Consider the following 26,904-nt stretch of genomic DNA (forward strand, 5'->3'; position numbering starts at 1 on the left):
TTCCTGGTTTTCCTTGTTAGTCAGTTTCTTGCATAGGCCTCTAGCATGTTTGACTAAATTATTTTTTCTACATTATAGTATATTGTTCCTGTTCGTGATGTGAAATATACGCGATCTCTTGCGTGGGTTGTGCTGAATTGTGGAAACGAAATCCAGTTCACTATATTTCAGAAGTCATGCTTTGTAGTTTATTGTTAGAATTGATTTTGGAATTGTGTGAGCTAAACCAAACCCATGTAATCATGTTTAGGCCTAAGTGCCTTTGCATGAACATATATCTACACTGTTTTACACTTGAAGGGTATCAAATCTTCGAAGGCCAAATGATATGAATTAGTAACTGTAATTTGGTTTGTTCTGCTACTCATCGAACATGAATAAAAATAGTTTAGAGGAAATAAAAGTTAAGTGGTCATTCATCATAAGTAGCGCCTTTATTGTAGCATCTTTAATTGAACATCCTTGGTCAGATGAGCTTCTAGCTTGTGCAGAAGTGTGATATGACGCAATGGGTCTCTTTAAGCAATTCGGTTTGGGAATGCACTTGTTTATTATAGTTTTAATGAAAATGTTTTGTTAACACCTTTAGGGTGGAAAAGAGATTGAGGGAAGGGAGAAATAGAAAGAAAAGAAAATGAGAAAAAGTATGAGATGTGGTAGTTGGTATGATAGGAAAAGATGAAATAGATAAATTTGAATTTAGATGGAAATGATGAGGTGGAAAAAAAAGTACATAAATGAATTAAAGTTGTAATTATTTAACATAAAATTAGACTTGTGGTGTGGCGAATCAAACTGGTAGATTTTATTCACGACACTGATTTACGTGTAAAGGATTGGAGGAATTGATGATGTTATCTTGACTTTAACGATCTATATATTTTTTAGGCTTAATAGCACTTTTGGTCCCCCACGTTTCAAAAATGTGCAATATTAATCCCCCACGTTTGAAAATAGCATAATGGTACCTCAACATTTATCTCCGTTAGCAGTTTTGGTCCCTCAGCTAATCTGCCGCTAGAAACTTAACGTTTTTGTGTGACATGGCATTTTTTTTTCTGATGTGGCATTAAGAATAGGAGAGAGAAAGACTTTGGGGGAAAATTAAACACGTGATTCTCACGTGAAGGCTATCTGAACCTAAATCAATCTCTAAAATCCCCAATTAGTAACCCTAGGTCCAAAATTGCACAAAATCTACAGTGCATATCTCAACGGCGGCGACAAAATCGAGAGGAAGGAAGGACCACGGTGGTGAGGAGGTGCGATTGTGGTGGTGAGGAGGTGCGATTGTGGTGACGACCTGCGATTGCGATTGTGATCGCGTTTGTGAGCGACAGAGAGCGATAGAGATGGCGACGGATTCGAAGAAGAAAGGTGTGTCGAAGAAGACCCCTCCAAGGCAAAAGAAGACCCCTCCAAGGAAAAAGAGGAACACTCCGACAAAAGAGAAAGAGAAGGTGGTCCCAGAGAAAAGGCCTTCAAGCTGTGACTTTTGGTTTTGTGGAACTGATTTGCCCTCTCACTATGTTTCGAGGTACCTTTTTTATTGATGTCTAAGTATTGTGAATCATGGTTGGATTGTTTATTGCCTATTTTATGAATGATGGTTGTTGGAGCATTGATGTGTGTTATTTAATTGATAAGTGTGTTTGGTCTGTTATTTAATTGAATCCTTGTATTGTTGGCTAGCCTGGATTGTTTGTGCAGGCCTACTGTTGCCCATGTGGTAACCTTGAAAGTGCATCATGGGGGTGAAATTACATTTGACCCCAGCATGCCCTATGAAGGTGGGCTTTGCCAAGCCTTTGATCAGTTGGATGTGGATTGCATTTCATCCATTGAAGTGGGTAAGTATGTAAGGTACTTGGGATATGCCAGCTTCAAATGCTTGTGGTATAGGCATGTGGCTAGTGATGAGTCTGTCTTCTTTAGACCACTTTCCAATGATGAAGATGTTAGAGAATTCTTTGAAAATGTTAATGGTGTAGCTGAAGTTGATATTTATGTTGAACACTTAGTGGAAGAGGGAGAGATTGTTCCTCTAATTTCTTACAAGAGTGCTGAAGATACTCCTGAGGTATTGCAAGTTAATTCTGATAGAGAAGATGAGGTATTGCAAGACAAAGAAACCGAGGCTCTTCAAGTGAAGGAAGCTGAGTCTCAGGCAGTACAAGACAAGCTTCCTGAGGTTGTTGAAGACTTTGATGCTGAGGTAATTCAAGAGAAGGAGACTGAGACAACGAAGGACCCTGAGACAGTCAAGGAGGCTGAGTTAGTGCAAGACAAGGAGGCTGAGGTAATGAAATTAGGCTGAAATTATGAGACAAATTTTGTTTGAGTTGAATTCAAGTTTTCTGATTGATGCTAAGTTAATCTAATGTTTATGATAATCCTCAGGTTCTTCAATCTGAAAAGGAAAGAGGTGCTGAGGTAGTGCAAGACAAGGAGGCTGAGTTAGTGCAAGACAAGGAGGCTGAGGTAATGAAATTAGGCTGAAATTATGAGACAAATTTTGTTTGAGTTGTTTATGCAAGTTATGTAAATTAAATTATGTTTATCATGAAAAATAGATTGATGCTTAGGTTGTTGTCAATGACCAACAGATTGATGTTGTGGAAAAAGACAAGGGAAGGGAAAAAGAAAGGCCAGTCAGGTTGTTCTCAGTGATGAAGATGAGAATTCTGATGCTGAATTTGATCCAGATGATGAAGAGACATCCTCTGATGTTTCAATGGATGACAGTGACTATGAAGAAGATTGGGATTGGCTATGTGTGCTTCCTAAAGAGTCTCTGTTGAATATACCTGAGGCCACTCCAGATCCAACTTTTGCAGAAGGTTCTACTGAGCAATATACACAAGCTGTAAATGAGTCAAGGAACCCGGAGCCCAGTACATATGAGGACTTTGAAGATGAGGATGGTGATTCTGAGGACCTAGAAAGTCCATCAGAAAGTGATGATGAAGGAAAAAGTTCAAGGAAATATCCTAAGTTCAAGCCTACTGCAGATGGGGAGTTGGTCCACCTTGAGTTAGGTCTGACTTTCAACAACAAAGATCAGTTTACAGATGCTGTCAAGGATTTTGCAATTCAAACCAAGAAGAATCTGACAATAAATAAAAATGATAAAAAGAGGGTGGTGGTTAAATGTGTTGATGAGTGTCCATTCTACCTGAGAGCAAGCAAGACTCCCTCAAGGCCTATATGGCAAATTGTAAGCTTCAATAACGACCATAATTGCTGCAGGCTAGCCACTAATAGGCAGGCAAAGACATTTTGGCTTGCTAAGAAATTTATGCGAATTCTGAGACACACACCAGATCTGAAAGTGAGGGGCTTGATAGAGGAGGCAAGGCTCAGGTGGGGCATTGTGATAGGTAGGTTCAAGGCTTACAGGGAAAAGGTGAAAAGTCTGGAGATGTTGCATGGTGCAAGTATGGAGCAATACAGTCATCTGAGGAGGGCCCCGGGAAGGCCTAAAAAACAGAGGAACAGAGCAAATGATGAGCCTAGGAACCCTAATAGGCTGAGGAGGATTAGTTCCACTGTGAGATGTAGAAGGTGTGGAGAGCCTGGACACAACAAGAGAACCTACAAAGGTAAAACTGCAGCTGATAGGACAATCCCAGTAGGAGGCAATCAGGTAATGAACTCAGGAAAATTTTGTGCTTATCAATTAAATTTTGTTAAAGTTGTGAATTTACTTTAGTTGATTGTATTTGATTTCAGGAAAATACTCAAGTTTTTCAACCTGAACAGAGGAATGCTCAAGGTACAGGGACTAGAACTAGAGCTAAGAAGAGGAATGCTCAATCTGGACCAGGTGAAACTTCAGCTCAAGGTGCTGCAAATAACCAGCCTGCACCAACAGCTCAAGCTACTGCATCTTCTCAGCCTCCACCCACTGCTCCAGTAATTTCCCAACCTCAACACATTGCTGCTGCATCTTCTCAGCCTCCCCCCACTACTCCAGCAAATTCCCAGCCTCAACAAACTGCTTCTCAGCCTGCGCCTACTGCCACTACATCTCAGCCAAATGCAGCAAGGAGGAGAGGAAGAAAGAGGAATGCAGAAGCAATTAGTGGCACTCAGTAGTGTTTTAGGATATGTGATTCTATTTGATGAACTTGTCTAAGTAATTTGGTCTTGTAATGAACCTATAGTCTTGTGGATGGTGTTTTTATGCTTGTGTTTTGGATGTTTAAGTGATTGGATTTGATGGACCAAGTATGTTTTGGATGGTTATGTAGGTTTTTTATGTAGGTGTTTTGGATGGTGGATTTTGTGGATGTAACAACTATGGTAATTCCTTCTAATATATGAGGTTGTGTTGAACTAAATTCCTTAATTGGTTCATGTCTATTGTGTTGATTCCTATTCCTATTAGGAGTCCATGTGCATTATGTCCAAGAATAATTGCACAGATCAAATGTTCCATTTACAAGTTTTTCATTTGCCTTTTGCATGTTTCTTGTGGGTTCTCATGGATGAATGCCTTTTATGTACATCCAATGTTCAATATGTTCCATGTCTTGTATGCACTTCATAAACAGAAAATTTTGTGGAAACAAAAACATTACTTCAACCAACATAATCAACATCTTTTCATTAATTAAATCAAAATGGGGTTACATTAAGTCACTCTTCTCTGGTTCATAAGATACAACACATTTAAGTACAATTCAACCAGAGAATTTCCTAGGATCTCTACTTCTTTACATAAGCTACAAACAACACAAGATTCAGAGTCAATGCCATTATCAAACAAGCAACCAAGATTCTCTCTCTGTTCTTGAACTCCTCATTCTTCTTTGTTAAGACAACAATCATCTTCTTCTCCCTAGCATTGTCATCAGCATCATGCCATTGAAAGAAGTTGCACATCTTCTTACGATGAACCTGCACATTGTATCAGACAAATTAGATTGAGAGAGGAAAGATGAAGTAAGAGGGAGCTCATTCAATCAGTTTTCATACCTCAAACAACCCACAACCGTAGAATCTCCTTCCACGATTCACTCCTGTCCATGTCGTCACCAGTGGACTTTCAACACCACAATCGCACAACACAACTGTTCGCCTCCTCTCAGAACCAGTGGAGGTTGAAGACATGTCGCGAAACCCAGCACTCCCATGGGAAACATCATCTCTGCTTCGTGATTCATGCACCCTACGTCGCGAATCGGCATCAAAATCCCACGAATTGGGTGTGGCTCCAGAACCTCCCATGGCTAGGGTTCGTGAATTGGGGATTTGGAGGAGAAGAACACGATGGGGAGAAGAAAATCAGAGGGTTAATGTTGTGATAAGACTCACGTGATTCTCACGTGTTTAGTCTTAATGCCACATCAGAAAAAAAAATGCCATGTCACACAAAAACGTTAAGTTTCTAACGGCAGATTAGCTGAGGGACCAAAACTGCTAACGGAGATAAACGTTGAGGTACCATTATGCTATTTTCAAACGTGGGGGATTAATATTGCACATTTTTTAAACGTGGGGGACCAAAAGTGCTATTAAGCCTATTTTTTAAGATAAGTTATGCTTACCATTTCTTTTATTTTCGAGAGTAAGTTTGATTTTTTGAGTTTGAGAATAATGAGTTCATAACTATTTCCGAGAGTAAATTTTATAAGCTCTAAAACCCGCTTGACTTTACGCGCATTCATCACTGTCCCCTAGACTAAACATTCGCTTCCTTTCATACAAATTCAGTGAATTTGCTTGGGAGCATGCACATTCATCACTTTCCTATCTCTTGCATCCCTTTATATCATCCTGATATGAATTCGCTTAAAGCTAGGCGAATTCATTGCCACCAAAAGCTACAGCCTAGGGAACTTAAAGATGTACCAATTAGCATTGATTGATACGCTAGACCTAAGGCGAATTCACATTTGGATTCGCGTGGGATGACACGCATCACCCCTTTACTGCCACATAAGCTTCAACGTGGGCAAATTCACATCATTAAGTAATATTTTTACCCCTTTTTCGTAAAAATTTCTTTTGCAGTATTCAATTTTTTTGCCAATTATTTTAACTTATCAACAACTTGAAAATGATAAATAATAAATTAATATATTTATTAAAATTTTATATTTATAAATTATAAAAATTGTACATAAATGACAAGATAAGTTAGAAGATAAGATTGCATTATTCTATCACAGTGACACAACAAATAACGGATAATATCATACATGTCCTGTCTCTTAATTCAGTCCAACAAACGGACCTTTGGAGACTAAAATGACTGATCCAATATATGTCAAGAATTAAATAATGGTTTCCCATAAAACATCTGATGTAAAAAATGTTAGGAGAGAGATAATATCATAATTACGGCTTTTGTACCCAAGTAGTGTAGTTTTGTAGTAAAATTATAGCTTTGAGGTAATTTTTTTTTTTAATTTACCATTCTGGTATAAATCGTCACTCTCAATGGCGATTCTATTTTATTTTTTTAATGAATCGCCAAGTGTTTTAGTTTTTTTTTTCCTTTTTTATTAAATCGCCAACATGGTTGGCGTTTTTTACTTTTTACTTTTTTTTAATAAAAACGCCAACCTGTTGGCTTACATTTTATTTTAAATTATTTAAAAAATTTCAATTTGTATACACCTGTGGTTTGGTTTTCTTCTTAATTCGTTCTTTGCTGATCATAGTCATGATTTTTACCTTTGTAAACAATATACTACTCTTGTATATATATTAAGGTACAAAAAGTAAAAAACGCCAACCTGTTGGCTTACATTTTATTTTAAATTATTTAAAAAATTTCAATTTGTATACACCTGTGGTTTGGTTTTCTTCTTAATTCGTTCTTTGCTGATCATAGTCATGATTTTTACCTTTGTAAACAATATACTACTCTTGTATGTATATTAAGGTACATCTTGTACGCTGATTTATTGCTATTTAAAAAATCGTCAAGCTACCACAAAATTTCCACAACAAGATAATGATGTCTAATCGTCCTGCGATTCCAACCAAAAATGAAGAAAATGAAAATCAAGTGGTGAAGAACTTTGAAGGCAATGACTCCAATGTGCGCGGAAAAAATCCATTCTCCTCAACTCCACAACAAAAATAGCTTTTCTTAAATTAAATTATGTAATACATATTGTTTATCTTTAAATACCGGTTCAGATATTTATGATCATAATACTGCAAAAGTGAGTAATGACATAAAAGTGTGTGAATATCAATTGATTAAATACTATTTTAATTGCTGATTTTTAAAAAATAATAATAAAGTATAAGCCAACACGTTGGTGTTTTTTTTTAAAAAAAGTAAAAAGGTAAAAAAAGCCAACATGGTTGGCGATTGCTACAAAAAAAAGTTAATAAATAAGAAAAACGCCAACGTGGTTGGCGATTTAATAAAAAAATGAAAAAAAAAACTAAAACGCCAATAGCATTGGCGATTCTTTAAAAAATATGAAAATAAAAAATAAAATCGCCACTGACCGTGGCGATTTATACCAGAATGGTAAATAAAAAAAAAGGTACCCCAAAACTGTAATTTTGCTATAAAACTAACACTACTTGGGTACAAACCCCAAGTATTACAAGGATTTATCCCCTACAACCTCGTAGCAGATGTCCAACTTCACGAGAAGTATTATATTGAGTGGAGATATCACAAAATAAGTCTTTATAAATGTTAGAGCAACCCTCACCTCTATATTAGCTGATAAGGTTGAGTTAGATTCAACCTCATTCTAATATGAGGTCAAAGCCAATCTTGAATCCTTTTATTAGGCCACACTGCAGATGTCCAACCCTAGATGTGAGGGGTGTTCACACATTGACCAGAGACATAGCCAAAAATAAAGATTCAATGTAACTCTACCTCAAAAATTAGCTTGGGGGTGAGGGTTGCTTACCCTTTACAAAGACTTGATCATATCTCTAATCAATCTGTGACTTTTCATCAGAACTTACAGCCAAAAGATAACAGAAAGCAACCAGGGAAAAATAGTCCTCCCATACTCACTACTACAATATTGTTTTGCCCATCGGTGGGGGTTACTTGGAAGTTGGAACAAATTCAGTGCTCCAGTATCACTATAGAGTCAATATATCCCTTCTCACAAATTTACAGTAATTTTCTTTTTTTCATTTAAAAAGAAAAATGGAGAACAAATAACCATACATGCCATGTATCATGATTTGAAATGAAGGAGTATGATTTGGTTAAGGGGGAGCAGTGTTATCTTTTTTATAGGAGGGGCTTGCTAGGAGAGAGCTTGACTGCACAATTTGTATGATACCTTCGTTGTTTTCATGCCTTCCAAAACAGCACTTGTCCCCTGCCTTAGTCCAATTTAATGTTAACTCGTCAGCGTCTCCCTTTCAAAGCCCCTGTATTCTTTCTTATTTGAGTAGTATCAAACTTCTACATTTTCAAAGCTGACATCCCCTGTTGTTCCTGGAAGATTGTCCTTGTAAAGCAAAAAGTAAAGGAAATACAAGTCAAATAAATAAACTGAAACTAAATTGAAAAATTAGAAATTAATAAAAAATAAAAAATGCATCTGCGTAGAAGCACTTGGAAATCTATTGAAACAAGCCTCCCTTTCTTGTTTTTGAAAAAAAAAAATACTTCATAGGAAAGAGGCCTGGCCTTGAAGGTCAAAGATGGATTTTGAATTTGGGTTGCAATGAGAATTATGAGGTGTGGATAGGAGAAGACTGAAGACAGATAAAATAGAGTTTGTAATTCCCTATGTAAACTACCTTGAGCTTGATTAACCTATTTGGCTGTCAAGTTTTTTCTCCTCCATAATTCCATTAGGTGGTGTTTTTCTTTCAAAGAGCAGGAACTGCAATTGACTTCCAACAGCATTTCATTTCCACACCAGATTGAAAGGACTTCCCTGTGCAAAAAGTTCAGACATTGAATCATTACAATCTACATAATTTATGTCTTCTTACAAATCATCAATTATTTTACAACGATTATAGAGCATAAGTTCCCTCTACCCAAAAGGTATATAGCTTTAGTACTGTTCATGCGCATTCTAGTCACTATTTGAATGAGAAATTCTGTTATGAATCTTCGCGGAGGATCTAGTCATGGGTCTGGACGTGGAAAAATTCTTCTTGCGACCCAGTGTGTAGAAAAGAAGCGGACTCTCTTCCTGACAGAGCCTCTTCTAATTTACAGTTCTTGATAAAAGATTGTAGGGTTAAATATGTTTTTGTCCCTGAACTAAAGCGAATTATTGATTTTCATCCCTCAATTAATTTTTCGACGGTTTACCCTCACTTGTTGGCACTTGAGGTGTTGGTCCCTCAAGCCATTTTTTGTGATTATGTGGCATGATGACATGTAGGTTTTTACTAACGTGGATATCTTTATTTTTTTAAATATCCATGTGGAATATACAAAGGACCAAAATAAAAAAAATACAATTAAACTTTCACCATCCTCCATCATATAAGAAATTTAGACTAATTAAATTTCAAATTATCATAGTTTGTTTTCAAATTAATATAGTTTATTCATATTACATATAATATAAAATAAATAATAAATGGTTAAAAATATTTTTTAAATTAAAAAGAAATAAGCAAAGAGAAGTTGACCAGTTCATTTCAGTTTTCCGTGCTCTTTTGTCTTATTGAAACAAGCTTCATTAACAAGCCTAACTTGAGGCGTGTTTAGGGACTTTCCTGACCACATCACCGTCCAAGTTGGCACAAACCACCCCGCATTGACAAATACTTTTATGTTGACAAATATTTAGTTTTTTACATTATATAAAAAAATAGTATTAATTTTTACTTACATATATATATATATATGTGTGTGTGTTTGTTTTAATCTTGACCGATTCAACCAGCAGCTCATTGGTCTAATACTGAGTCATTAAACTAGTATCTCAACTGAGTTGATCACCGCCGGTCTGAGTTAAATAACACTGAAAAAAGGGGGAGAGGTTATGAAATCAGTTAGTAATAGTGGAGAGGACTGGACTCTAAAAATCCAGGGGGGCTATTCTTTTTTAGTAATTTTTTTCTCCTCTGTTTCCCAATCCTGGAGAATCAGGGTGTTCTCAATAAAATTCTTCTTTCATTCAATTCTTCTTCCATATTTTTCTTTCTTACCCGGTTCTAATCAGACCCACATAAATTTCAAACAACAAGAGAGTGCGCATTGGAAAGTAGAGTGTATTGCTAGAAATTCTCTTTTATAGGCATATATGACATACTTAGTAGACAGAAAAGGATAAAGTTTCTCAAAGCAGATCATTTACATTCAGAATACCTAATTACCTATTAATATAAAAATCAAAATTAGTTAGAATGTGGTTTCAAAATAAAAAATTACCTACCAAAAAATAAGATGGAGTTAGGTGGAACTCATTAATTGAATGAAGACTATGCTTTGGCCTGATGTTTGATGAACAGAAATCCAGTGACACCAATATCTTCAATTGCACCTTAGGAAAATTCTTAACAATATGAGTTTGACAAAATACAAAATCTAGATAATAATTAAAAGTTTCTGGAAGTTATATAAATTATAAAGATGGGAGAACTTGATTTTTTCCTATCAGTAATTTGGAAAAGGAGGAATTAACAAAATTTCAACATACCTAATATATAAAATGTTAAGCTCCTGACGAATTTTACTACACAGCTCCTGAATCTCCCGCACTATGAATCGTCTTGAAGAAAATAATCACCTAAAGCAATTTTTGCCTTCCTGGTTAAGTCGAAGTGAAGCAGAATAAATTATTTGAACTAGCGCGTCATCAAATTCTTCAAGTTCACCAGAATTTAGCAATTGCCTATATGAAGGAGCCATGAGATTTGCAGCAATGTCAACTAACTTCCACAAAGAGAGCTCATATGCCATTTTGATTACTTTAAAGGCCAACTGCACAGAAGAATCAAGACAAGACATAATCACATTCCAGCAGGCTTCCTGAATATTTTCCAAAATCCAGAACTCAGCAAGCCAACAGAGCTCCACATATGGTTGCAGATTGAATAGCTTTTCTTCATCATCCATATTAACCCACAAACATCCAGAGGGAGGATTTGGCAGCTCATCAGAATAAAACCAATGTATTAGTTTCATCAAAGCTTCCCAGCTAATAGGAGCCTTTATGACTGGTAAATGACTGCAAAAATGAATAACATTCAAGATGGACCCACAAAGGGAACAGAGAAAGCAATAAAAAAAGGACCTCAAAAATTTAAACAAACAGCGAATACAGGTATAGAAGTCTCTCATCAAAAATGAAATATCCTTGCTCTAATCTACAAGGAAGCCCCAGACTAACTTGAAAGTTCAAATGCAGTCAAGTCAAGTCAACAACTTAAGATGAGATGTATATAACAAATACAAATCATGATAACAAAGGACATGGTTCCGAGTCACTTCCAACCAATACTTACATTAAATTATAAACTCCACGACTCAAGAACATGAATCTAAACACTAATATATCAGAATATGCTTGCAAAGAGAATATTTAAACTTGGGCCTTAATCAGAGTTTAACCACAGAACAGGTTGATGTTGGTCAACAAAGAATGAGATACAAACACATATGCATGTCTGTCTTTTGACCATGTTCTTTAATTTTCACACAGCCAATGTTTTTAATTTAAACTTTTTGGTGTCACTTTCATCATTTGTATATGAGAGAACAGTAAACCACATAAACTATCAATTTCTAGTTCAATGATCACCTCTCTTTCATTCCTGATCGGAACAGACCCTGTAAATAATCACAGCCAGACTGCAAGATAACTTTGTGAACATGCACATGTGGTACCGAGTGAGAACAAATATTGCATGCCCATCCAACAAGTTTATTTGATTTAGCTTCCAATATGACATCTCTGAAAAGAAAAATGAATTAAATTAGAATCTCTCCCAGACTCTTCAAATAAATGTTAAAGTTTTATAGGTACCAGCCTAAAGAAGAAAGAAAAAAACTGATACTATTGAATTTCCATGTTATTCGAGAGAGCCTGGTGTCTCCCAATTCCCAATTACAATGATCCCAAAGATGATGCTTCTCTCTAAATCTCTCTTATCTATTACATTCTTTCTCACTTTCAAACTAATCAAAACTACCTCAACTAACTAAACTATTTACTAATGGTACCTATCAAAATCTCATTGTTATGATTTTCTCATTGAGTAGAAACCTTCAACTTTCCCTGGATCATATGACAATACAATTCTAATCAGTAAGGAAGCTCTAATCTGTAAGTACTTAACCAATAGTTGTTTTACATCATACTTGATATTACAATTGCCTTTAGTAGCCAATCTCAGCAACAGTTTCCAAGTTCAATAGTGCTTTCAGAAGCAGAAATCTAATTTGAAAAACAAGAAATAAAGTGAACCTAATATAATACTAATTTCAAGGCTGCTACTCAAGTATATGTGAATTAATGGAGAGTTTTAATGGAAATAAATATGGAAAGAGACAGCGACAAAAAAGAAAACACAAAATTACTGTCACCAATAATATGATCTCAAGATATCTAGAAGAATATGATCAAGAAGCAAACCGTACGAAAAACAACTTCCAGCTGAATCAAGAGATGAAGTAAGATTAGAGCTGGGGAAAGGTCTGCCCCAATTTGGACGTTCTCTGCAAAGCATTTGAAACAGAGGCTGTAGATTACAGCGACTAGCAAGAATCTTCAGCTTCTTTACCATTTCTTCTCCCGCATGTAAGGATCCCAAGTATACATATTCCAACAACATCAACAATGCTTCATAATCAACACGAGAAGATAAACGAACTTCCCTCATGGTCTCTCCAACAAACTTCTGTGTTACTTCTTTAGAACTTTTACTACTAGATAAGACTTCAGGTGGCAGAAGTGATGGGCATCGAACAGCAAGGATAATACCATGAACACTCACAGAACCCCCATTTGCTACAAGTAGCAAATCTGCATATTCCTCCTTATTAAAAGATTTCCCAATCCTTTTGGCAAATTCATTTGGGAAACCATAGAATCCGAAATGACTTAGAATATAAGAAACATACCATTTCACTCCTGGACTGAAAGAAGTGCTACTGTAGATCTCATGAAGTTTGGTAACTAATTGAGCTTTAATGTTAGTCACTTCTGTAGTAAATTGCGGATCTTTATCATGTAAAAGGCCACATTGATGAAGAAATTCAGCTAAGCCCCACAAACAATAAAATAAAAGAACATTGGAACCTTCCCAATCTCCTCTACCAATCCAACAACAAGACCTTTCATAGAATGTTGTATACAAATGAGGAGCAATTTCAGGCCTTTCGACATGAATGTCAATACTTAAGCATCGTTTCAAAAGAAGAACAACTGCCTTTATCCCTTTGCTTTCAATGATACATCTTTGATACTGTGTTAAACTTGAGAGACAAGTTAACCCAATTAAGTTAATAACAAGTTGAAGTTTATCAAACGAACCATAGCTTTCTAGGGATGATGTATAATCTAAAGTATGCATTATGTTTTCCAAGCATGTCATGCCTCTCACCTTCAGTATATCAGATAACAAGAATCTAGCACGTGAGGAAATGTAATCACATGGAGAATAAATCATCATTAGAACAGCCCTTGATACTGGTTCGCTTTGAAGATTATCATCAACATCCTTTTGACATATTCGGCACCAATTTTGAATTGTATCCGCAAACGTCAAGCTACAAAAAAGGGGAAATCAGAAATAGCAAATATGGACACAAAAAATGAAGGACTATTAAATGTTCAGCTATGAAATTTTAAGAATACAATAAACAGTAGCATAAAGAAACAGTGACTTCAGATATTTGTAACATCAATGTACACACACATTTTACAGTCATCAAGAAAATGGAAGGAATAAAATTTACCATGCACACATAATTAGTAAGTTGATGTGGAGCTTACTCCCAGTCCCAGGGGTACTTTCTCCATAATGTATCATAAGACACCCAAGAATGTCCCACACATAACTCCTCAGACCAAGTTGATAGTTGGATTTTAATCCCTCCTTCACCAAGGATATTTGTTTATCCAATGACAAGACAAGTTCTGATGATTGGTCTTGAATATTTTCAATCAGAAGATTAAGGAGGACTCTGTCAATTCTTTGTTTCCAAAAACTGATATGATGATCACCAGCCCAACGTGTTATAAGAGCCAACTGACATGCTTCCATTAATAAAGAGCCATGGTTGTTCCCATTTTTCTGGGAAATCGGACCTGTTTCTCTCATCCCACAAATTATGGCCTCAACAAGAGCTTCACCACACAAATCCACCACTTGCAAACAATTCTCTTGGGATCTCTGAGCAGATAAAACTAATCATTGTTAGGTACAGTGCCATATATATTCAAACATTTATCATAGAAAATAATAAACTCTTACAAATAGACATCGAGCAAGCTTAAACCCCTCTATCTGAACATCATGAGGGTTTGATTTTCCCATTGCCCGCACAACCATTTGTAGAAATACTTTTCCATCCTCCATAAGTTTTTTCGCCACAGAGCCACATAAAGCTGGTATTAAAAATAGTAAATCAGTGGGTCTAAATGCTTGACAGTGAAAAATAGCAATTAAAAACTTATTTTTGTAGAGGAGAATGCGGGTTACTTTAATACCTAATGACGTGTATAGTTTTAAAATTACAAGTTTGGTAGAACTATCTGTCCCTGTATGCATGTTTGCTAAACATTCCATAAGTTTAACATCATTACAAACAGGGAACCTAGACGAAGGCCACCGCAACAGTATTGTGCTCAAAAGTGAAGCCATCTCTTCAAAGTATCCGATTTTCTTCGCACCTCCAGCAAAATCCTTTATATTTCCAACAATACAAATGGAAATCTCTTTTTCTTTCAATGCTTCCATAACTGCTTTCTCCTTCGTAGCACTCAAATTTGAGATTACCAAATTCAAAGCAGTTGCACAGGGTACTGCAACTTCAACTTGATGTGAAGACAACAAGGATGATAGACAAGACACAAGATCCAGCAAATGTGATTGCAATAGCAGATTTGGTAAAACACTAACTAACTTCAACGCCACATTCGATGCCATGCTTAACAAAGGGCCACTTTTGCATTGAAGAATCCATAATAATGCTCCCAAAACCTCACCAACAGATTCCTAAAGAAGTAAAACAATGTAGTAGTACTAGTAAGTTCATATTCCAATATTATTGAATCTCACAAATTGATTAATTCCAATTCACACACAAACACACAAACTTCGATACATACATAGTCATAAACTTCAAAGTTCAAATTCATATCAAGATATCAAACTTCAAAGTAAATGAGGTACCTTAACAATAGTATGGCGTACGGCCCGTGCATCTCCTGATATCGAATCAAGAAACGCGTCCATGGATCGCAGAACATTTTTCTGCACTTCAAGGTTGGCACACTGCCACTTCCATCTATCTGTCTTCTCATCAAAATGCCTGCCAAAATACTCAAAAACTAAATTATACAGGAACAACCCACAAAATTAAACGCGTAATTGGATCGATCGCAGGCGAAATCAACGAAACTTAACCAAGTATGATTGATGGGTACCACTACCATCCAGCACAAGGTAACAACATGATAGATAATTAGATATAGCTTGTGAAAATTTACAGGAATGAAGTATAAACACAATGATCATGAACAAGAGAAACACAATTTATGAATGAATTGTGAAGAGATGGGGTTTGAGGTGGGACCTGGTGCCAAGGTTTAAGGCGTGGAGAAGACGATTATGGAGGGTGTGGATGTGCCAACTGATGCAGCGGTTGTTTTCTTTTTCTCTTGAGGATTTCATGGTGGATGGAGGAGGAGCTGCTGCAACTGTGAGAGAATCGACGACGGAGATGGTTGGTTTTCTTTTTATTTAAATGCTCAACAAAATCAATATCTTTATCTCTTATTTTAAACAAATCAATAATTTAACTGTTATGATTATCGACATAATTACATACTCTAGAAAAAATATATTAAGTTAATATTAAATTAAATGAATAAAATTATATATTGTTTTTTACCAGATTAAAATAATATTTGAATCATTGATTCTTTACATTTCAAAAGTAATAATCATTTTATAGGTCTTATTACCTTATCTTAAATTTCTTTTAAACCATACATCTTAAAATATAAATATAGTTTGAAAATTTTGAAAGTAATATCACTACTATTCAAGTGGTTGACCATAGAAAGCACCTGTAAATTATCAAATTGTGGTAATTTTTAGGAGAAAAATTGAGAGTCAAAAAGAAAAGACATAAATAGCTCATGAAAAGAATATTTTGTGGAAAATATAAATGAAGTGCATCAGAGACCTACACTTACTCAGAGAATAAGAGAGAGGCAATGGGTATTTTAAAATAAGCTTAAATATGTTTATGGTCCTTGTAACATACCTTCTTTTCGTTTTTGGTCTTTTTTCCGTTTTTCATTTCCAACTGATCAAACATTTTGTTGTTAGTCCTTGACATTAAGTTTTTCATCCAATACTAATAAAAGTAGTTCTAAGAACCTCTTCTATCTATAAGATTTTATGTACGTTATATCTTTCTTCTTAAACCTCTCAAACCTTGATATAGTAGAATCATCATTGTCTTCATCACATGCATCACTAAGAAGTTCTCCAACTTGATAGTTATCATCAATCTCATGCACTATATAGATACTACTTCATCGCCACCATTAACATATACCTTGCTCTTCTTAGTTGTTGACTTACACTTTTAGGCCTTATAGGTTCTCTTTTTAATGTTAACTTTATTGTAACCTTCTTTTTGGATGAAAAAACATCAAAGACTAAAAACATAATGTTTGATATAGCGAGTATGAAAAACGGAAAAACATTTTAAAAAGAATAAAAACAAAAGAGGGTGTATTATAAAGACTAAAAGCATATTTAAGCCTTTGATATGATGATGTGACTTCATGTGTGAGAGGATATAGTGTTTGAGTGTGTCACTCTCTAGAATGAGGACTCAACTTTATAATATACAAATAGATTTAGTTAAATAATTATCGCTCTAACTAAAGATTAACACTGTGTCATTGTCGTCCCACCCCTTTGAATCTCCTAACCAAAGGAGAGGTTAACTTCCATTGCGGATTGAAAAGCTAGGAAAGAAACAACGAGAATAGTTATGGAGATTCCGAGGAAGAGAAGGCAGAAGCTTAATAGAGAAAGTGAGACCTAAACTCGAAGAAGAAAAGCATCGAGTTGCAAAAAAGATCTAAGCTCGATGAAGAAGGATCACGATGTCTAAAATTTTAAGAACTTAATAAACTTTTACAAAAATCTGCGCAAATTATGGCAGTTAAAGCTACCAAAACCACATATACTACTAACATAATTTTTTTTTAGTATTGACAAATTGGATTATTTCATGTTTTTAAATGGCCAAATTGTCATTCTTGAAATCCATCAATAGACTTCATTTTTTTTAATTATTAGGACTACCTTGAAACCAAGATGAATTTTTCTAGATTGGATATGGCAATACTTAGCATGCAGGACATGAATTGTTAGTGGATTATTATTCAAGTCGCGCAACTTGAACCCCTTCACACAAGGAAATGCTCAGATACATGCAGAATTCACTTACAAAATTTCTGTTCAAATATATTTCAAGGAACATTCACAAGAAAATTCGCAAGTATTTTTAATATAAATATTTAATAGAAACATTCATAAGAAAATTCAAAAGAATTTAATAATATATATAATAAATATTTAATTAAAAATATATTTGCAGAAAAACTTGGTTAAAAAATCCGTAGGTCGGGCGCAAATTATGTTTTTTAAATCTAAGCCAAAAATTTGATGACATTTTTTGAGCTTAACACTACCCAATTTAGATCATCAAGTTTATTGAATCGACTAGAACCAATATTTATTGAATCACCTTTCCTTCCTTTTCTAATGGCTTATTAAAAAAGAAAAACCTTTCCTTCCTTTTCCCACTATTATTTTTTTACATCAAAATGATAAATTGCACCCTTCAAAAATTGATCTCTGAATATCTCTCACCCAACTCATTTATCTTCTAGCTCTCCCTAGAATTATAAATGTGATCCGGTGTAAATATGATGTAACTTGTTTGATAGTTTAATTTTGCACTACTCAGTTATCGGTATTTTGACCGGCTATGGACAGTATTATAATTAAATTAGGCAAATGGATTTAGTTAAATACCATTTTAGGTAGGTTAATTCTGGACGGATTAATTTTTAATTTAAAAAAAAAGATGAATTTTTCTTTTAAAATTAGTAACATCGATTGTAGTTATTAGGGTTAACTATCATATTGGTCCCTGTGTTTGAGTCGCCGTCTGAGGTAAGTCCCTCCCCGGAAAATATTTGGTCTAAAGTCCCCGTGTTTGAAAAACTTTTGGAGCGGGTCCTCGTCGGAGGGCGGAGCTCCGGCGAGTGATGATTTGGATCGCTGACTGTGTTAGTTATGCTTACGTGGATTTAAAAAAATATTAAAAAATTAAAAAAAATTACATGTCAGATTCATTAATCAAATTAACTACAATTAAACATATTAACAAATCTAACCCTAAATCAATTAACAAAATCAATTTCCCCCCAAATTAACTTCAATTCCCCCAAATTAACCCAAAAAATAACACTCCAGAATCATCATCATCATCAAAACACCTCAACCTCAAACCCAGTACACAACACAAACCCAGAACACCCAACCTCAAACCTCACCCATAGTTTCTAAACCCCCTCACCCAACCTCACCCTTACCCTCACCCACCTGCAAACCCTCACGACCTCACCCAACCTCAACCCTCACCCACCTGCACCCTCACCCTCACCCCCAAACCCCAACCCGCAACCTCCTTCACCCAACCTCAACCCTCACCCGCAAACCCCAAACCCCAACCCGCAACTTCACCCCCAAACCCCAACCCGCATCCTCACCCTCACCTGCAATCGGAACCAAAACCAAAACCCCAACCCCTACCCCCAACCGAAATCCCCACCCCAATCTAAGTTTGGATCCAGAAGAACCCAGAACATGGGTGAGAGAAGAGAGAGGTGAAGAGATCGATCAACCACTTGATAGATCCAGAAAAACCAAAACATCAGTCTTCATTCTCTTGATAGATCCACTCATCAGGCTTCACCCATAGTTTCTTCTGCTTCCGACATGGAGGAGGCTCCGTCACTCACTCCTCTTTCTCTCTCATTTCTTCTACCTTATTCTTCAGCTGGTTCAAACTCTTTTCGATTTGGGGAAGTGGTGGTTCCCGATCTAGGTTTCTGCTGACGGGATTTGGTTGGGGAGCGTGGGAGGAATGAGGGGGTTGGGGTTGATGTTGCTGGGGTTTGGGGTTGGTGTTCTGGGTTTGTGTTGTTGTGTGCGGGTTGAGGTTAAGGTTGGGGGTAGGGGTCGGGTTGAGGTTGCGGGTGGGGAACTGAGGTTGGGGGTGGGATCGGGTTAAGGTTGGGGGTGGGGTGGGGTGGGGGTGAGGATGCAAGGTTGCAGGTGAGGATGAATTGATGATGATGATTATTTGGGGTTGATCTGGGATGATGATGAGATTTGGGGTTGTGGTTTCCTCTTAGCAGGATCATGGGTCATGATGATGATTTATATTTTTTATTTTATTTTATTTTATTAATTTAATTTAGTAGTCTGATGTATAACTTTTTTAATTTTTTTTTTAATTTTTATATTCCACGTAAGCATTTTTATCCTCGTCAGCGTGCCATTTAAGCACTCGCCGGAGCTCCGCCCTCCGGCGAGGACCCGCTCCAAAAGTTTTTCAAACACGGGGACTTTAGACCAAATATTTTCCGGGGAGGGACTTACCTCAGACGGCGACTCAAACACAGGGACCAATATGATAGTTAACCCTAGTTATTAGTTACTGTGGGTAATTGATATGTACTTCGACGGTGCTTTGTTCTTCCGGCGTGAGCGACCACCGTCAGTGATTTGGATTCCGTCAAAGGTTGAATCAAAGGTCGAGTAGCAGGCAATAAGTTCAAAAAGCGAGATTCCGTCAAAGTGAAGTGATTTGGGATTTCGTCTTGTTGGTGTTTGGGAATTTAGTGTTCTAGGGTAGTATTCTATTACCCCAAGAAGCGAGATTCCGTCAAAGCGCAGCTTCATGTTGTATTACCTCCGATCTAGTGTAAGCGTATTTGGGTGTCTGTTCCTGTTAACCGCGATGAGTTGCATTGTGGCAAACAACCCTAAACGATGAAGACGAAGGTCGTTGAATTTTTGTTTGTTTGCTTTAGTTACCGGGTTGGATCAGAATTTTGGACCAGCCCAATATATGTCCAAACACGGTGTTGATTTCTGAAAAAAAAAAAATTTGTGTTTCCCAATCACAAAACATATACAACCCAAGGTCCCGTGTCGAGCTTTCCCATCACGCGCCTAGTTTTTCACTCTTTCATTCCCCCGACTTACGTTGTTATGTACATTCGGTTTCACCCTTACTCGCTAAGGGCTCGTGTCCAACTTTCCCCTTACTCACTAAGGTCCTGTGTCGAGCTTTCCCATCACGCGCCCTAGTTTTTCACTCTTTCATTCCCCCGACTTACGTTGTTATGTACATTCGGTTTCACCCTTACTCGCTAAGGGCTCGTGTCCAACTTTCCCCTTACTCACTAAGGTCCTGTGTCGAGCTTTCCCATCACGCGCCTAGTTTTTCACTCTTTCATTCCCCGACTTACGTTGTTATGTACATTCGGTTTCACCCTTACTCGCTAAGGGCTCGTGTCCTACTTTCCCCTTACTCACTAAGGTCCCGTGTCGAGCTTTCCCATCACGCGCCTAGTTTTTCACTCTTTCATTCCCTGACTTATGTTGTTTACTAAATTTTTACATTTGGTTTCATCCTTACTCACTTTATTTACTAAATTTTTACGTTCACTTACTCAATTTTTCCCTTAACTTACCTTAACTAACTTACTTGTTCAGTCTAAATTTGTACACTAATATCACACCCTAAGGCCTAAACCCTAAACACAACATTATTAAGAGTTGTATTACCCAGGGTCCATGGTCCATATCCATACCTAACGAGCCATTGTACTTCCAATTGTAGTTTCATTGTGCGGTTTCCCGCCTAACCGAACGAGCCAAAAATATTTCGTGTGCAAGTGCTGAATGCATTAAATTCGATGGGACAAGTCACAGCAACACATGCCTGTCGTCGTCTGTACAGTCTAGGTTTACTACTGTACGCATACACTGACACAAAAGCGTGGTTGAACACACACCGTTGATCCGCTTCTAAAGGGGAGATCCGATATGGTCTCTTATTTTCGAACTTGGAATTCGCGAACGTGTTTAATGCGAAATGTACGACACCAATTGTTATTCTTTACACAACTGCAATTGAAAGAAGGTTGGTTAAGGTAAAAAGGTATAAATAAAAGCTACGTACACCCGTATCAAACACTTGCGTTTCGGTACACCTAATTGCCATGTCAACATTTATTGTTCAACTAAGCTATTAAATGTTTTTTTCCTAATATAAGGCAATTGGGACGTTGTGTTAGCTTCAACAACATACAAAAAAGAGTTCCTTCCAGGTTCTTCTCAACATGAAACGTCAAGGCAAGGGCAAGAGTTATGTTGTGTTCGTTGGACGCTGGCCAGGGATTTATTCATCATGGGGGGAGTGCTACAACCAGGTTAACGGGTTCCCTAACAATTTGCACGATTCTTTCAACACGAGGGAAGCTGCGGTGACCGCATGGAACAATTTCTGGGCAGGATCAGAGCCACCTTCAACGGGCAATGACATGACTGCTACAACAGAGATCCAGCAAGCCCAGCAACCCCAGCAAGTCCATTGCAGTGGGGATGACACTCAGGAGTTGGGTTCTCAAAGTTGCCTTGCAGAAGTGGCAAGAGTGGCAACACATGCAAAGGAGAATGTCCCAGTGTTGGAGAACCGTGACCAAATGTCGGTGGATCCTTTCACGATGGGGGTTATGTTAGGGTTTATTATTGGAGTTGTTTTTCTTGGTGCAATTGTTATTATGTTTAAATAATTGAAAGGGGTTGAATGTTTAAGGGCACCCAATGTTTAATATTCCACCACTATTATTTACGTGGTTACGTCTTTCATCATCACTTCAAGTAGTCTACTATTATTAGTTATTCCACCATTAATATTTTCGTGTTTACGTCTTTCACTTCTTGCTTTCATGGTTGTTTTCCCGGTTGTTTATTACATGTATGGTTTGGTGTATGTGTTCTTTCATTGGTTCTGGACCCATTTTTCCATTTATCAAATAAAGTACAAGACCAGCGTGTAAGTCAAAGGTAAAATGGTCCCACTGTAAATTCCATATCAGCATTCACCTATACACAAAATTCAAATGTAGTCGAACTACAAAAGTAGTAATGATGACATTGTGTACTAGAAGATGCAGACAAATTTTAGCATCTGTACGACTATAATATTTTATTATTTCTTCAATGAGGGTGTGAATGTAATTCAACAAAGGGATACCTCAACAAAGAGACAAAAAGATAATACTATGTATACAAGGGAAGTCAGCTCAGTAAACCCTACGCACCCACTTGTTACCTCAGAGACCTTTTGTGTGAAATTTTCCATAGCATCATTTCGTTTGAAGATGGCGGATAAGAACGTGGTTGTGGACGAAGGCAACCCAGAAGGAGGTGATTTGAACATGGCTAAGGAACTTAGGGAAATTAACCTTGCTTTCAAGGGAATGGGTACTTTGGTGAATGAGGTCTTCGTTCAAAACAAGGTGTAGAAAAAGCATTTGACTCTCCTTAAAATTCTTGTTTTCCAAAAGTCTGAAAACAATCTCTCACATGTGCTAACCCCCTTTTCACTTAACTGCAGGCTCTTAACTCACGAATAGATGATCTGTTGGTGACTGTGGAGAACATTCAATCTGAGTTAGTGAGGGTGAAAAAACCAGTTTCTTCAAGTGAAGTCACTGACCTTACTCCTAATGAGAATGGCTCAACTGCAGCTGGAGGTAGTGAGGACGTCACAGACACCACCAAACAATGTGTGGGTAACAAATCTGATGTTGGGATTGAAGAAACCAATCCTGACAATACAAAGAAGCAACTGGACAGTACAAACAATAGGTTCAGTACTCCCGTAGTGCAAAACAAACAGCAAGTTGGGGGTAACAGTACCACCAATAGTCTTCCAAGTCCAACACAGGTTGTTCATTTTACTTAAAATAAATATAATCGTGTGTGTTTAGTCATTACCACAGTACAATACTACCATTAACTGTCATCAAACATAGTTTCTTATGCTACCTCATTTTGCCTAATGCTCCAAACATTGTAAAACATTGTCAACACTAACACATTACCATAGTACAATACTACCATTAACTGTCATCAAACATTGTCATACAGTTTCAATACTGTCACATACCACAACACATTATCCAACTTAGAGTACATTACAACTAATTTAAAAGGTCTAGGAACCTACTTCAAAACAACACTACGTAAATCGTGACACAGTGACTCGAACACAACATAGCAATATTGTTCCACTAATGCCTTCATCTATTCTATGTGTGATCTGCAACCGGCAATAACAGAACTAGTGTAAATTACAACATCTGCAAGTTAAATAACAGAGAAAAGGTTCACCAAATAACTCAATACCTTAACAAATAACTCAATACCTTATCATTCACGCATACTGTTGTCTTCTTCCATAATCTGACTCGGACCAGCATTAGTGTCTTGTGTCAAAACTTTATGTTGTTCACGGTTAGGACAAGTTTTGCGATTGTGACCCTGCACCCCACAATTACCACAGCGAATGCTTCTTTTCTGTTTCTGGCCAGCTTGATTTGATTTGTTCCCACAACCCTTTGTTCTAACTACAAGAGGATTTTGAAGGTGGCTGTCTTTGTCTTCCCCAACAAGAACACCCTCACCCAAGGATTGTGCTGCTGCTGCTGCTCTTTGTTCAAGCCTTTTTTTCTGGGCCATTATGACAACATTCGTCTCTTCATAATCCATGAAGTTCCTACATGCTAATTTGTTCATCTGCCTGCAATTCTCATTTAAGGCAACATTTCTGCAAACTGTCATTGGATCCCAAACATTAGAATCACCATTGCATGGAAGAGAATCTTTGACATGTTTTGTCCATCTCGCCGAGATTAGGCTCTCTGGAAGGTCAACCTTATCTAGTTCAACCAAGACAGCGACAATATGATCACATGGGATACCTACGGACTCCATCCTTAGGCATGAGCATTTGAACTCTTCAGTAGATGGACAAAACGTGACATGCCATTCCTTTTCTTTCCTGCGGTACATGAACACAAAATAGATATGGCACATTGTTGTCTTCTTGTACCCCCGCACCCTAAATGTTGAAGCCCTTTCAAGCAACTTTCGAAACATAAAAAAAATCTGCCTTGTGTATATTTCTGATGCCGACTTCTCAAGCCTTTTTAAATATGTGAGCAAAACTTGCTTACCGTGAATAGATTTGAAGTCATCATCAATTTCCTTGAATCTAAAGTAACTGCAGCATCGTGAAAAGTTCTCTAAGAAATCCCTTAAATTATTACGGAAATTCACATATCTTCCAACTTGAGCATGTAACCCTTCAACACGCGATGTCGTCCGAAATCCAGCAAAGAAATGTCCACGCATGTGTGCAGTGGCCCACATCGACCTTTTCTCATAAGTTTCTTTCACCCATTCATTATCTTGAACTCCACACTCCACAACCATCTCCTCCCATAGTGCCTCAAATTCTGCAATGTCATGGTCACCCAACATACAATTCTTAAACAGAGCAGTGAACCTGGGGTTTGAAACATTACTAGTTGCATTCTGAATCAGATGCCAGCCACACAGTCTATGATGCGCCGTTGGAAAAACTCTTCTAATAGCATTCTTCATTGCTTTGTCACCGTTAGTAATAACAGACAATGGCATCTTACCTTTCATTGCATCTAGAAACTGATTAAGCACCCACACATATGTTTCTTCCTTTTCATTAGAAACTATTGCAGCACCAAAAATTATTGTTCTATTGTGATGGTTGACACCACAGAAGACCACCAGTGGACAAAAATATTTGTTCCTCCTGTAAGTTGCATCAAAAGCTATGACATCTCCGAATAGCTTGTAATCCTTCTGGCTATGCCCATCAGCCCAAAACAAATGTTGCAGCCTACCATTCTCATTTGCAATGTGCCTCCAATACATGTCTGAATCAGTAGTTTTAAGACTACGTAAATAAGATAACGCACCTCTAGCATCTGGAAGTTCATTTCTCCTCTGCTTATCTAATTCATTGAACATATCCTGCATCGTGTGCCCTACATTTTCATATCCACCCTTCTGACTTGCTAAGGAAGCTAATACATGACGAGTTGAGATGCCAACTCTCCTCATGTCCTTCAACTGTGTTACATCAGCATCATTCATTCTCCTATGGCGCGCTAGCAAGCCTGCATGCTTGTCCATGTACAATAAATGAGAATGTTCATCAGCAAAAGATTTTACATACCATCGACCAGTATCATAGTCCATGTGCACCCGACATTCAGCCTTGCAGAAACACCTTATATCCCTCTTGGGTTCACGTTTGCGAGTCCTTAAATCCCCAAATTTGTCTACTTTATGCCCTTGCTTGTGACACACCTTGCCCCTACGTGCTGAGAATCCATTCATCCTAGCATAGAGATTGTAAAAGGTGAATGCAACATCTCTATCCAGAAAGTCATAGTCTTTCACTTCAGTGCTGCTTAAGATCTTGAAATTCACATTACCCATGTCTTGTATGCCATCAATTGAAATCATTTTTCTTACTTGACTACGAGGTTCACCTTCCACCCCATTTGTCTCAGGTTGTTCATTTTCATCTGCATTCATTTGCATACCATGTTGTAAATGGTCATGCTCCATATTGTTCTCATCATTCAGGGCAACAGATCCAACTTCACCTATCATATGATGATCATCATCATCATCATCATTGCTTGAACTGAAGTCAACATCATCATACTCATCATGTTCTTCTTCTGAGCCGTTTTCGTAGTGATCATTCCCCTCAACTTATTCAGTTCCTAGACACAGATCTTCCAAACCCTGAGATTGATAAATACAAAAGATTCAAATATACAAAAGATTCACATTGATGAATTATTAATGCTGAAACTAAACCCAAGACATATTTACCAACTTGTATTTCATGATTATTGATGTTCATCGAACACGCTTCTGACGAGGTTGCCATTAAATCCTACTGAGAAATTGCAAACGAAAAATCAAACTTGTAATCAGTTACACAAATTTAACACACAAGGAGCTAACAAAAGGTAAAACACACAGCTCATGTCTTACCTTAAATACTTCGAACTTGCAATCGAAGAAGGAGGAACACGGAACAGATCCTTCGAAGCTAAAGAAGGAGGAAGACGGTAAAGATCCTTCGAAGCTGAAGAAGGAGAATCTCAGACTTGACGCCGTAAATGCAGATCGAAGAACGATGAAATACAAAAACACGTACCAGATCCTTCGAACACGATGATAATAGATGAGGTACACCCACACAACTTCGAACCTAAAGCCCGACCACGTAAATGATAATCGATGGGGTTCAACAACAAATCTCAAAACCCAGGTAGGACCCAAATCTACTCGAAGAATGAGGAAATAACCAAACACAGATCAGATCCTTCGAAAACGACGATAACCGAAAGGGTGATCGATGAGGTACACCCAAAGAACTTCGATTCTCAAGCCCGACGACGAAAACTCATGACCCAGACAGGAACCAGATCTATTTCACAGCTCAGGGAAAGGTAAGATACTTTTTTTTAACAAAGGTAAAATACTTGTATTATTTATTTGGTACCAATATGATTAATT

At 37.2% G+C, this 26,904-nt stretch overlaps 2 protein-coding genes across 5 annotated transcripts; both read right to left on the reverse strand.

The window, feature by feature from the left end:
* Positions 1–7,648: 7,648 nt before the first annotated feature.
* Positions 7,649–15,884, reverse strand: LOC130745281 (BTB/POZ domain-containing protein At1g04390). Of its 4 annotated transcripts, none has more exons than XM_057597453.1 (11): positions 15,719–15,884; positions 15,316–15,454; positions 14,631–15,138; positions 14,395–14,528; positions 13,877–14,313; positions 12,557–13,687; positions 11,718–11,870; positions 10,614–11,144; positions 10,350–10,445; positions 8,749–8,888; positions 7,649–8,453 (listed from the first exon to the last, which is right to left on the reverse strand). In XM_057597453.1, the coding sequence occupies exons 1-8, from the start codon at positions 15,814–15,816 to the stop codon at positions 10,700–10,702; spliced, it is 3,045 nt and encodes a 1,014-aa protein (XP_057453436.1). In that variant the 5' UTR covers positions 15,817–15,884; the 3' UTR covers positions 7,649–8,453; positions 8,749–8,888; positions 10,350–10,445; positions 10,614–10,699. The 4 variants fall into 4 exon arrangements, with proteins under 4 accessions (XP_057453436.1, XP_057453435.1, XP_057453437.1 ...); XM_057597452.1 differs by having other exon boundaries at positions 10,350–10,457; XM_057597454.1 differs by lacking the exon at positions 10,350–10,445.
* Positions 15,885–23,691: 7,807 nt separating this feature from the next.
* Positions 23,692–25,983, reverse strand: LOC130743708 (protein FAR1-RELATED SEQUENCE 5-like). The gene has a single exon (XM_057595936.1). It carries the CDS (start codon positions 25,981–25,983, stop codon positions 23,692–23,694), a length of 2,292 nt encoding a protein of 763 aa, XP_057451919.1.
* Positions 25,984–26,904: the final 921 nt, after the last annotated feature.

The sequence above is a fragment of the Lotus japonicus genome, chromosome 3, assembly GCF_012489685.1.
Source record: "Lotus japonicus ecotype B-129 chromosome 3, LjGifu_v1.2".
NCBI classification, from domain to species: domain Eukaryota; kingdom Viridiplantae; phylum Streptophyta; class Magnoliopsida; order Fabales; family Fabaceae; genus Lotus; species Lotus japonicus.